General features: G+C 38.5%; 1 protein-coding gene across 1 annotated transcript in view; it reads left to right on the top strand.

The window, feature by feature from the left end:
- Positions 1-12,729, top strand: part of LOC149302870 (copine-8-like) — a 106,420-nt gene that overhangs the window by 71,876 nt on the left and 21,815 nt on the right. Inside the window, exons 14-15 of the mRNA XM_089482030.1 lie at positions 4,471-4,517; positions 9,981-10,162. Of these exons, the coding sequence (XP_089338156.1) occupies positions 4,471-4,517; positions 9,981-10,162 (229 nt within the window). The remainder of the gene's footprint in view (positions 1-4,470; positions 4,518-9,980; positions 10,163-12,729) is intronic.

Raw genomic sequence — 12,729 nt, 5'->3', positions numbered from 1 at the left:
ATATACTGAATGAAGAACATTTGTATGAATCAAATGTGTCTGAATTCTTGTACTGTCTTTTCTTTCACAGCAGAAAATCCTCTGCTGAAACTAAATATAGAACAGTATCTGCGTTCGATCATAAATGTCAGAACTGTGAAACATACTCCCACTACTTTTAACAATAATCAGTTTTTTGCAGGGATTTTAGTCTGAAAGAGATGTAGTGTACCTCCCATGTCTGCAGTTGGACGGTACACTTGAGTGTTTATTGAGACGATTAGACACTTGCTATAAGCAGATTTGTCATTATCTGTTTAGTGACCTTTACATTAATGTTGTGTTTAGGTAATTACAAAGCTGTGAAGGTGCCAGGCTTCCTTTTATGTAATGTTGGCGTGTTAGTGTGCATGACATTTGAGTTGCCATCCTGAGATCGCAAGCACAGAGGGAGCTTAACCAACACCAAAAAAAATAAGGCTAGGCTTCACATCCAATGTCTTTTTACACCGGGATGTGGTACACCCATATTTAAATAGACATGTACATCACAACAAGAAGTCTAAATGCATATGAATACATACATTGGTGCACATTAATCATTGTATACACACTATAATCATATATGTATGATATTCATAGGCATGGGTACATACTCTGACTCATATACACCAAACCTGACACACATAAATAAATTGACATGGATTACTTGTATAAGCTAAAGTCGTCCATCCTTTTTACTTGCATATCTTGTAGGGACAAGTTCTCCTAGCTATAATGGTAAGACATGCATTTTGCTTAAGAGTGTACAATACAGTGCTGTATGCCTAAGCAGATATTGGTCTTATTTTGTTCCAATAAACTCCTTTTATCTACAGACCTGGAGGCTGCCATGTATATGATGGCTCCATGTTTTAAACAAAACAATTGTAACACTACATACACCTGAAGTCAGCTTGTAAACTTCTCAAGCACCACTGCAGGACAGATATAGATTATTGAACGTTATGCTTACTGAACATGTTTAGAATAGTCAAAGTTTAATAGTTTTAAATATGTCTTGTTCAAAGACTTATTTTTATTAAGAAATATAATTAGTAAAATTTTATTTCACATTCACATATATATGAAAATGCATAAAAAGTGCATTTGTGTCAATATAATTATCACATGATGTTGGCAGATATAAATCGGTTTTCCATATTGCATGTTCTTCTTGCACTGGTTTGACCTCTCTTTTTTGCTAAAAGCTTTTAAATTTGCGCCGACTTTTCCTCCAGGTGAATGTAAAGTGCTTTGTATTCAAACACAAAGTTGGTGTTATGGTTTTGTGGCTGGAGATATATATATATATATATATATATATATATATATATATATATAGACAGGCAGATATAGAGATATGTATATGCACGTCTCTCTATCTGCTTACTGATAGAAATGTGTGTTTACAGTCCATTAGGCAGTGCTGAGTGTTTGACATGGTTTAATACATTTTTGCTCGGTAGAATCGGAATGTTGAGGACGATGCACGAATTGACATTTTAATACCTTGTGAAACATTTTCTAAAAACCTGTGGAGTTACTCTGATACCTAGTTTATCTAAATCGTACCCAATAGACGTATATGCACTGGCATATAGAACTTGTTGCATTTTCTGTTTAGTAATATAGCGTAAATAGTTGTTTCCTGGCTTCTTGTCATAAAAATAGCTTTGTAGATGTAGTTTCCAGGCAACATCCTGGCCTCCTTGGTTGTTGAAAACACTTTACGCTTTTAGCAGGATGATCTGATTTTACAAATGCTTCATGACCTTCAAAGACGCCACACAGTGTTCTAATGACAAAAGACACTAGAGAAAACAAGGGAACATCAAATTAATATATTTGTTCCAAAGTATGCACTGCTGATGTATTTTAAACATACAGCTCACCTGAACTAAGAAAAAAAATAAAAAAAAAAAAAAAAAATATATATATATATATATATATATATATATATATATATACACATATACAGTATCTCACAAAAGTGAGTACACCCCTCACACTGAAGAAATGACACTCTGCTACAATGTAAAGTAGTGAGTGTACAGCCTGTATAACAGTGTACATTTGCTGTCCCCTCAAATATAACTCAACACATTGATGTCTAAACCTTGGCAACAAAAGTGAGTACACCCCAAATTGGGCCCAATTAGCAATTTCTTTCCCCGGTGTCATGTGATGTTACTGTTACAAGGTCTCAGGTGTGAACGGGGAGCAGGTGTGTTAAATTTGGTGTTATCGCTCTCACACTCTCTCATACTGGTCACTGGAAGTTCAACATGGCACCTTATGGCAAATAACTCTCTGAGGATCTGAAAAAAAGAATGGTTGCTCTACATAAAGATGGCCTAGGCTATAAGAAGATTGCCAAGACCCTGAAACTGTGCTGCAGCATGGTGAGCAAGACCATACAGCGGTTTCACAGGACAGGTTCCACTCCAAAGAAGTTAAGTGCACGTGCTTAGCGTCATATCCAGAGGTTGCCTTTGGGAAATAGACGTATGAGTGCTGCCACCATTGCTGCAGAGGTTGAAGGGGTGGGTGGTCAGCCTGTCAGTGCTCAGACCATACACCGCACACTGCATTGGCTGTCGTCCCAGAAGGAAGCCTCTTCTAAAGATGATGCACAAGAAAGCCTGCATCATCTTGCTGAAGACAAGCAGACTAAGGACATGGATTACTGGAACCATGTCCTGTCATCCGATGAGACCAAGATAAACTTATTTGGTTCAGATGGTGTCAAGTGTGTGTGGCAGCAACCAGGTGAGGAGTACAAAGAAAAGTGTGTGTTGCCTACAGCCAAGCATGGTGTGATGGTCTGGGCCTGCATGAGTGCTGTCGGCACTGGGGAGCTACAGTTCATTGAGGGAACCATGAATGCCAACATGTACTGTGACATCCTGAAGCAGAGAATGATCCCCTCCCTTCAGAGACTGGTCCACAGGGCAGTATTCCAACATGATGATAATCCCAAACACACCTCCAAGGCTACCACTGCCTTGCTAAAGAAGCTGGAGGTAAAGGTGATGGACTGGCTAAGCATGTCTCCAGACCTAAACCCTATTGAGCATCTGTGGGTCATACTCAAATGGCAGGTAGGGGGGCGCAAGGTCTCTAACATCCACCAGCTCCGTGATGTCCTCCATGGAGGAGTGGAAGAGGACTCCAGTGGCAACCTGTGAAGCTCTGGTGAACTCCATGCCCAAGAGGGTTAAGGCAGTGCTTGAAAATAATGGTGGCCACGCAAAATATTTGGGCCCAATTTGGACATTTTCACTTAGGGCAGTACTCTCTTTTGTTGCCAAGGTGTTACATTTCAGGGGACAGCAAACTTACACTGTTATACAGGCTGTACACTCACTATTTTACATTGTAGCAGAATGTAATTTCGTCAGTGTTGTCACATGAAAAAATATAATAAAATATTTACAAAAATGAGATACTGTATGTATATCACACACATATACATAAACACACCTGTTCAATGGTTTGGGGCCACTTAGCTGTTTTCAAGGAGCTGTAACATTATCGCAAAGGGTTTTCTAATGACCAATTAGCCTTTTAAACTTAAACTTGGATTAGCACAACGGAACTCAGGAGTGATGGTTGTTGACAAAGCACCTCTGTGCGCCTATGAAGATGTTCCATTAAACATACCCACACATATTCTCCCTGGCTCTCGCTTGTTCTCACTCATGGTCCCTCACACTCACTTGCACTCAATCTTCTCTGCCAACCACTTCTGTGTTCCAGTCTCCTGCAGCTCTGCTTCTTTTGCATCTTCTTCTGTCTTCTTTCTTCATCAGCTCTGCTGACCAGGCCTTGCAGATCTCTTCCTGTAAAGGACAGAGAATCCACGTACACAAGAGGCTGTCTGCGTGCTGTGGCTCTGGGAGGCCTGGTCAACAGAGCAGACACCGGGGATAATTGGATGGAGAATGAAAGAAGACATGAGAAGAAGCACAGCTGTGGGAACAGAGACACGGAAGTGGTCGGTGGAGAAGGTAGACTTGGGTCCTCTGTGTGCCAGAGTGGCATACCGCTGATGAGTGGCATCCAGGGTGGATCACCCCCCCCCCAAGTATGCTACTTGTGCACAGTGTTTTTACTTCAGAAGGGAAGAGACAATGAACGTAGAAAGATAAAACAGAGCCCTGAATGCTGAATTTCTTCAGTCAATAACACATTGACTGCCAATTATTATTATTATGATGGATTATGTGTCATTACGTAAAAAATGGACAAAAAACAATTAGTCTTGATGATTTACCTTTAACTATACCAAATCCACATCTTAAAATGATTAAGAAAATGAGAAGTTCATTATTACAGTCCCAGTATGATAAATGAATGTTATTACTTTTTTGTTAAAATGCCTTTGGTGTTATTCGGCATAGCAGAGGCATAATACTATAACAAACAACCTCTTATTTTGATTCACAGGACACAAATCAATTTCACAGTTGCCATAGATTTTACTGCATCAAATGGTAAGTGGAAAAGAGATTAAAACTGTGTAATGTTATTATGCAACTGATTTTAGGATTTACCTTTTTAATAACTGAAATGTAATTGCTGTTTTTAACGGGAATATGTCATTAACATTTTATATAATTCATTCTAAACACAGCTTTAAGTAGTTTTTTTGTTTGCTTTTATTTTAAATATATAATCTAGAAATCTAAAATAGTTTGAGAATAAAGAGTGTGTTTAAAAGTGCTAGTGCTTTTCGGCATATTTACCCTAATACTATAATACCATAAATACTCTCTTTAACAAAGATTTAGGATTTTAGTTCAATGGCTTGTGAACCATCTCTCCGGTGTCTCCAGTGCTTAGAGTTCAATTATGTGTTTCACCAGTATCCCATCCATTGTAGTATGTTTTATGTTGATAAATCGGTAACGGGGCTGGCAAGGAAGAGATTGATCATGACTTCTGCCACATCATTGCTGAAAGATCTGGATTGCCCACAAAGCATCCTCCTGCTTTTGGCCTTGCTGTGCCACCATTGTCATAACTGGGGATTCTTGATGTTGGCTGCTCACAGAGGGAAATTGGCACCAAATATTATGGATCACCTAATCCTCCAGCGTGCCACAAACGTAGCACTGAATTTATCTGGATCCTATCTTTGAATCCTATTAACATCAGTCCTAGATTCCAGACTCCAATTCAATTTCTTACAAGAGTTATAAATGTAAAACAGTTAGATTTCAAGATCTTCCCCTAATTAGGTTGCCAGTCTGTGCATTTGTAAATGGCTAATACCAGTAGATGAGATCCTGCACAACATGCACACAGCATCACCAGTGTTATATATGCAGTAAGATATCGTTTTTGTTTTTTCCTTTGTAAAATGAAAACATCCCAGGCAGAGTTTGTAAAACAAAATGTAAAAAAAAAAAAATATATCTTAATCTATCATGGAATGGCTTCCATGTTATGTTAAATTTGGTGTCTTACTCAATAGCGGTTGTTTGTTTTGAAATATGACTGCATATGTAGTGGCATTCAGACAGATGATTACTTCTCACGGCCAACTATTTAGACTCTTCTCTGTGATAGTACAGACACAGTGTACTGCGTGCGTTTAATTTAAATGTGTGGTATTGTTGATGTAATATCAATAAAATGCTCTTACTGAAGTAATGAAACAGCTGTGATTTCTATAGGTTAAGAAGGACAGCTGCCCCAGTGGTGGCAAGGTGAGGGGTGCACATGAGTTGCCCAAAAGCAATTTCTCTCCACTTCCTTGTGCTTCAAATCCCCCTCTGGAAAGCGGATGTGACATCAGCCCATCATGACCCCTAACCTTGCCCCAGGCGCCAATATCCCTAGTTATGGCTCTATATGATGAGAGCGTCTTCTTGGTGACGCTACAACACGAATGTACTTTGAGTACGCTTAACTTTGACAGCTGTCTAGAATGATATGCACATAATGCTGAAACATAAAAAACAGACATATTGTGCATATATATACCGTATTTTCTCGATTATAAGACGACCCTGATTATAAGACGACCCCCCAAATCTGAATATTAATTTAGGAAAAAAAGAAAAAGCCTGAATATAAGACGACCCTATAGGAAAAAAGTTTTACCAGTACATGTTAATTCATCTAAACTATATTTTTTTTTTAAATAAAAGCTATGATTGAGAAAAATATTTTGGTTTTATTTCCTTCTATTTTCCAACCTGCCCCCCAGTTATGCACATCTGCCCCAGAAATGCCTTATACCCCCTATATGCCACTGTGCCCCATGACATGCCTTTTAACCCTCTAAATGCCACTGTGCCCCATGATATGCCTTTTAACCCTATATGCCACTGTGCCCCATGATATGCCTTTTGACCCCCTATGTGCCACTCTGCCTCCAGAAATGCCTTATACCCCTATATGCCACTCTGGCAGAGGGTTAAAAGGCGTATTATGGGGAAGAGTGGCATATAGGGAGGTTTAAGGCATTCAGGAGGCAGAGTGGCATATAGAGGGTTAAAAATGCATTTCTGGAGGCAGAGTGGCATTAAGGGGGTTAAAAGGCATTTCACAGAGCACTCTGCCTCCAGAAATGCCTTATGCCCCCCATTTAGCACCGGTGCGGGGAACTCTGATCTCTGACAGCCGGGGAAGGTCTGCGCGATGGACGCAGACAACCCCCGCTGCTAGCCACACCTCCTTCCTGCTGCAGTGGACACCTACACGCTGCCCCAGCTACACACCGGGGACTCAGAAGTACCGGTAAGTGGGGCGGGGGGTGGGGACAGGAGGATCCAGGTCCCCTGCAGCTGCGGGGGATCTGGATCTTAGTCGTCTCATAGTCAGACCTATTTGAGGTCTGATTATAAGACGACCCCGATTATAAGACGAGGGGTATTTTTCAGAGCATTTGCTCTGAAAAAACCTCATCTTATAATCGAGCAAATACGGTATATATATATAATATAGATAGAGAGAGACTCAAGAAAACAAAACAAAACTAGCTTTCAGAAGGTATTCCTGACATACATAGGTTAACATTGTATTCCTTGAGGTACTGTCCTGTCACAGAAAGCTGTAAACGGTTATAATAAGCATATGAATGATCTTTGGCTTTAGTTGTCTATTCTGCATATGAGAAACGTGAAATTATTGTGTTTCAATTTAATATGTATCTGCCTCCTCATTTTGTCCTGCCATATAATAATTTAATAAAGAAATGCACAAGTTGGACAATACCAAACACAAGATTTTGGAGTTGTACAAAAAATCCACAGATTTATGTCTACAAATGTTTCTATCTTTTAACTGGTTTTAGTGAGTGTAATGAAAAAAATGTCAATACCGCAGCCTTACACCAAGCACTGGAAATAGACGTTTCAGCCCTTCTGGCTGAGCTAACAGTCTAATATTGGAATAAAAAGCACTAGGCTCATATTGGCAAAAATCAATATTACACAGGATCAATGAGAACTGCTAATTTTAGAATTGCAACATGAAATATAACAAGAATAAAATTGTCATTTTCTAAATATTTCTTGACAAATCCACAGTACTGGAAAGCTTTCCAATAGCAACAGTAACTTTCATATCTCAGCAGGTGCACACAGCATGAAAAAACAGTAGACTTTCTAAATATAGAAAACTGACGGTCTTAAAGTAAAAAAATAAAATAAAAAAAATAAGCAAGTAGAATATGAAATTATTTCTGTTCTAACCAGAATTTTTCTCGGGTACATTTTCTCTGGACAAGAATTACACAATTGTCTTCTATTTCTTAAGGTTATTTCTAATAACAGTCCCCAAATTGGTACTTTTAATGCATGTTGTAGTCTGTTTTGCATAGACTCCAATGCATTTTAGTACATGCCGATTGGAGCATGCGGTTAGTTACAAGAGTTAGAAAATGACTTTCATCTCATTTTCTTCCTCCATTGACTGCCTCTACTGAAACCAGGAAGCATTGGTATGTAACTACTTGAACATGCTTAGTAGCTCTCCCCTTAGCATAAGCTAATTTAATGTAAGTTAGCAAAACATCAGTGTTTAGCATACATGTGATTGGCTGTTGCTGATTCAATCCCATTGATTAAAATGAAATAAGCATATTAGTATTGTATCTTATTTTAGTATAGTATCAGAGAGAAGAGTTGTGTATGGTGTATCTTGTAACAAACTTTTTTGTTTGTTTGATTTCTACACCGTACATGTAAAACATGATTATACTCGACTAGATTTCCCTGATCCACGAATGACTATTCATACACAAAGTTGGATAGCAAGGAATAATGAGTAAAGGTTCAAACTCCACAGTATGCAAACATTGATATTGTGCTATAGATTCTAATCCACCACATAGTATACAGCAGCAAGGTTACACAGCTCAGAAAGGAGACAATGTGATGAACACCTAACTCATTTTGTGCTATACTTAGTCTTATGCATATATCCGCTAGATCTCATAGATGCTTAGATATAATATCTATGACCCAAAATGACCATTGCCTGTATCATGACAAACCACACCCTTTTATATATTGGTGTAATTAACAGGTAATTCCAAAATTAAACACCCATTATAATTAATATAAAACACCTTGAAGGAAAACAGTCTAGCTACCGAAAATTGACATATTCGTATTAAATATATAAAAAAAAAAAAAAAAAAACTACATTAAATTTTATAGCTAAAATTGTCCCGATTTAGAGTAGGGTTTTAATATAGCTAAAAACAAGACATTTAAGGATTTATCATAGTGTAAGGAGACCAAGCAACCCTTAAATGAATCTAATTTGTTGTACTATTGTGCAGAATATTAAAATATTGTTTATTTGCTGAAATAAAAACCTTCTCTTTTGCATTTGGACCCACTATAGAACAAAATCTTGACATCTAATATATGATTTAGTGCTCGAAAGATTAGGTCTTTAGGTTCCTTTTTGTCATCATCATTTTATCAAGATGGGATAAAGAAGAAAAAGACTTGGCTTAGCTATATTGGCATGAACAAATGTGGCTCTTAAAGTCATGATGTCAAACAAAGCCTTTGTCTGCTATTGTGACCAATATCAGATCTTAGGCTTTTTAAGTGGCAATAAATACTTTGTCATTTATTTAATAATTATAATTTAATAGTTGTATATTTTGGGGCAATTCTATCTATAAAACTGAATGCAGTTATATATATATTTTCAGTCGCTTCTCCTGGTATTTATGGTAACTCAAGAGATTATTTTTTTATGTTTTTTGTTTAGCCTTTGCTCCCCCCTTTTTTTTTTTACATTAATTATAATGGGTGTTTAACTTTGACATTACCTGTTAATGACACTAATATTCAAAAAGATGTGACGGGTGATGTACATTTTAGATAGTATATAAACATCTATTAGGTCTTGTGATATATGCCTATGACTAAATGCTAAGTATAGTGCTAAACGTGTTTGATGTTCATCACTTTGTCTCCTTTCAGGGGTGTGTAACCTTGCTGCTGTTTACTATGTGGTGGATTAAATCTACAATAACATAGAAATGTTTGCATGCTGTGGAGTTTGAACCTTTATTCATCATTGCCCACGGAGATCTCCAACGTTTTGCCGCTTGTGTTATATACTTATTTCGGCAAGACTCCATGGAGATCTTTGGGGAGTGTAGGGCACCTGAATGCTGTCCTTAAAAGTCCTTATTTTATTGGTCATTCACATTAGTGCCCTTGTATAGATTTTCTACTGACTATGCCTGGTCAAGATAGTTCTTAAAATATCAAAACTGCTGGTTAATGATGATAGGTTTTTTTTTCTGATACTTAAATTTATCAATGTCTCAGAAAGACCATGTACAATTTGTGACCATTCTCTTCAATATTGTTTTTCTTATAGGGGAGCATTGATACAGATGCTTGTTTGTGTTGATTGAAAATTCAGACCATCCACATTCAATTTATGTGATTAATATAACCTTTATTTCTAAACAGGTAACCCTGCACAGCCCACTTCTTTGCATTATATGAATCCTTATCAGCTTAATGCATATGGCATGGCACTAAAGGCAGTTGGAGAGATTATTCAGGATTATGATAGTGATAAAATGTTTCCTGCATTAGGATTTGGAGCAAAGTTGCCACCTGATGGAAGAGTATGTCATGAATTTGCTTTGGTAAGAGTTTGTTTTAAAATGCATTAAGTGCACCTGTTTGATTATTCACAGAATTAAGCAATAACTCACAACACAACTTTATCACCATGCTAACCCAGTGTTAAAGACAGTTTACCTTTGCTGTTGGCTCCGATACCTGGAATACTAAACAGTTGAACTATTTTAGTCGTAGGCTGTTATGGGTGTAAAAAAGCCTACACTAGGTAGAACAGTGTAAAATCAAAGCCTGTGGGGAAAAAAACTAAATCGAGTGCCTGCATTAGGCTAGGTTTCCACTTGGGTTTTTTTTTTGCTAAAAACGCCCATAATAACGCCAATTCAGCCACACAGCGTTTTTTTAGTGAAAAAACGCTGCGGCCAGATGTTAGCTGTTCTTCAATAGGAAATTGCACAATGCCATATCCACTTGGCGTTTTTCTGTTTGGCATTTTTTTAGTCCTCTTTGGTGTTTTTCTGCTTTTTTGGGCTCTGTGGCAGTTTTTCAAGATCGCAGCATGTTGACACTCTGGCGTTTTTTGCAAGGAAATCTTGGCGTTTTTCTCCAATAGAAGTCTATGGGAGAGAAAAAACGCCATGAAATTTTTTTTTTCACAGTTACAATGCAGAGGATGGACCCAGTATCTGTGTGTCCTATGAGAAATAGGCTGGAAACAAACAGTTTCACACAAAACAAAGTTCATATTGAATTTTACACCATTTGGAACAAACATGGCATTACAAACAAACATAGCCAACTGGATCCTGCTTGCAAAAAGCAACAGCAAACAATTTCCACCGTCATTTGGGGCCAATCTTCCTAGATTTCGGAATAAAGCATGCCTTACAAACCACAGAAAAGAGACAAAAGGGTCCGCCAGGGCGTGTTTAAGTAGAACTCTACCAAGGAAATGACATCAGGAGGGGGCAGATACTTGCCATTTATCCTAATCCCTTTTAGCTGGGTGAAAATTCTAATGTGTAAAGGCTGGAAAAATTGCCTAAGGTCAAAAAAGCTATTTCCACAGAAAGGCAAAAACGCCAAAACGCAGGAAAATGCAGTGGCAGGTTTCTTGGCGTTTTTCATCAAGAAAATAACGCAGGACAAAAACCCAAGTGGAAACCTAGCCTTAGGTTGACATGAAGACCCGCTGATTTTTTTGCCACTGATCCAAGTGTCTTAAAGAACATGTGCTTACCCTGCACAATGATAGGTTTCATTTCATCTATGATTTATTGTTAACTAAACCAAAGTGAACATGCATAGAGTGATGGCTTTGATCTGAACAAAACTTAGTGGCTCTAGTCATAAATATCAAAGACAGAAAACAGTAAATAGTTTACAGTAAACCATGACTGGCAATAACGAACAACTATGTTTTACTTCAGGGCATCTTAAATTAATCTCTTTATGTTCTCTTCTAATGGTCTCCAAATTATTATACAGTTGTAATTATATTGTACTGTATTTCTTCTAATCAAGTCACAGTTCTCATATGTTCATAAGCCATTTGCCTGGAGGTTATGTAATTAGTGAGAAGCATCCTGTTTTCCTCTCCGGGCAGCTCATCTAACCTCACCGTCATTTCTGTAATTGTTGCATGATGTATTAAGTTTCTTTCCAACAATGTTATCCTTATTTGACTCCAGCAAATCCCATTTTTTTTGAAAGGCAGCCATTACCTAGTAACTTAATGGCATATTTTTACATAGCGTTTTTAAGTAAGAAACATTATCTGGTATATTCGTTTCTCCGCTGCTCTCCAAAGCAGAATATCCTTATATTTGCTATGTTTCATGACGACGGGGGCGTGGCCGGCCGCGGGACAAGATGGTCGCATAGTTGTGCTGCTCTCCCATCCTGCCCTATATAGGCTACGGTTTTGCACCCTCATCGGCTCTTTATTTTTCTCCTCGACTTGGGGAAAGTCCGCAGCATGCCTGGTGGAGCTCGGAAGTCTGCAAAGAAAACGCCAGTACCGGACATTTTCCACAGAAAATTGCAAACTGTTCCAAGTCCCTCTCCCTCTCTGCCTGCGCACTTAGACCTACAAGTCGACATGGCGGCGGAATCAGCATGCTCCAAACAAGACATAGCTGATATCAAGAACTTAGTTCTTACGGTAAAGCAAGAACTCATGGATCAGATAAGATCCGAAATGAAAGACCTGAAACGGGATATTTTGGACAACGGCCTTCGCACCGACCCAGAGAGACCACACCACACTACACAAGACGCAGCGTGCTGTCTGATATTGCGGCCTTACACCACGAATTACACTCTCTACATGAAGCACAGGAGGATCTTGAAAATAGATCTCACCGGGATAACATCCGAATCCGCGGTGTACCTGAGTCTTTCCTGGACATTCCTGACGTGCTGTCTAAGGTATTTCACCAGCTGCTACGTGACACTCCTCCGGAACAGATTTTAGTGGAAAGAGCACATAGGGCTCTGCGTCCGAGACCTACCAACCGGGACAGGCCAAGGGACATTATTGCTAAGCTCTGGGAGTTTCCTGTCAAGATGTCACTGATGAAAGCGGCACGTTCCATCACTCCCAAGCTGGATAACTCGGCTATACAACTAT

The sequence above is a fragment of the Sceloporus occidentalis genome, unplaced genomic scaffold (assembly GCF_023333645.1).
Source record: "Sceloporus occidentalis isolate IW3139 unplaced genomic scaffold, rSceOcc1.0.p SCAF_17, whole genome shotgun sequence".
Lineage (NCBI taxonomy): Eukaryota > Metazoa > Chordata > Lepidosauria > Squamata > Phrynosomatidae > Sceloporus > Sceloporus occidentalis.
Note: the sequence above shows the minus strand (reverse complement) of the source record. Positions and strands in the feature narration are given on the sequence as shown.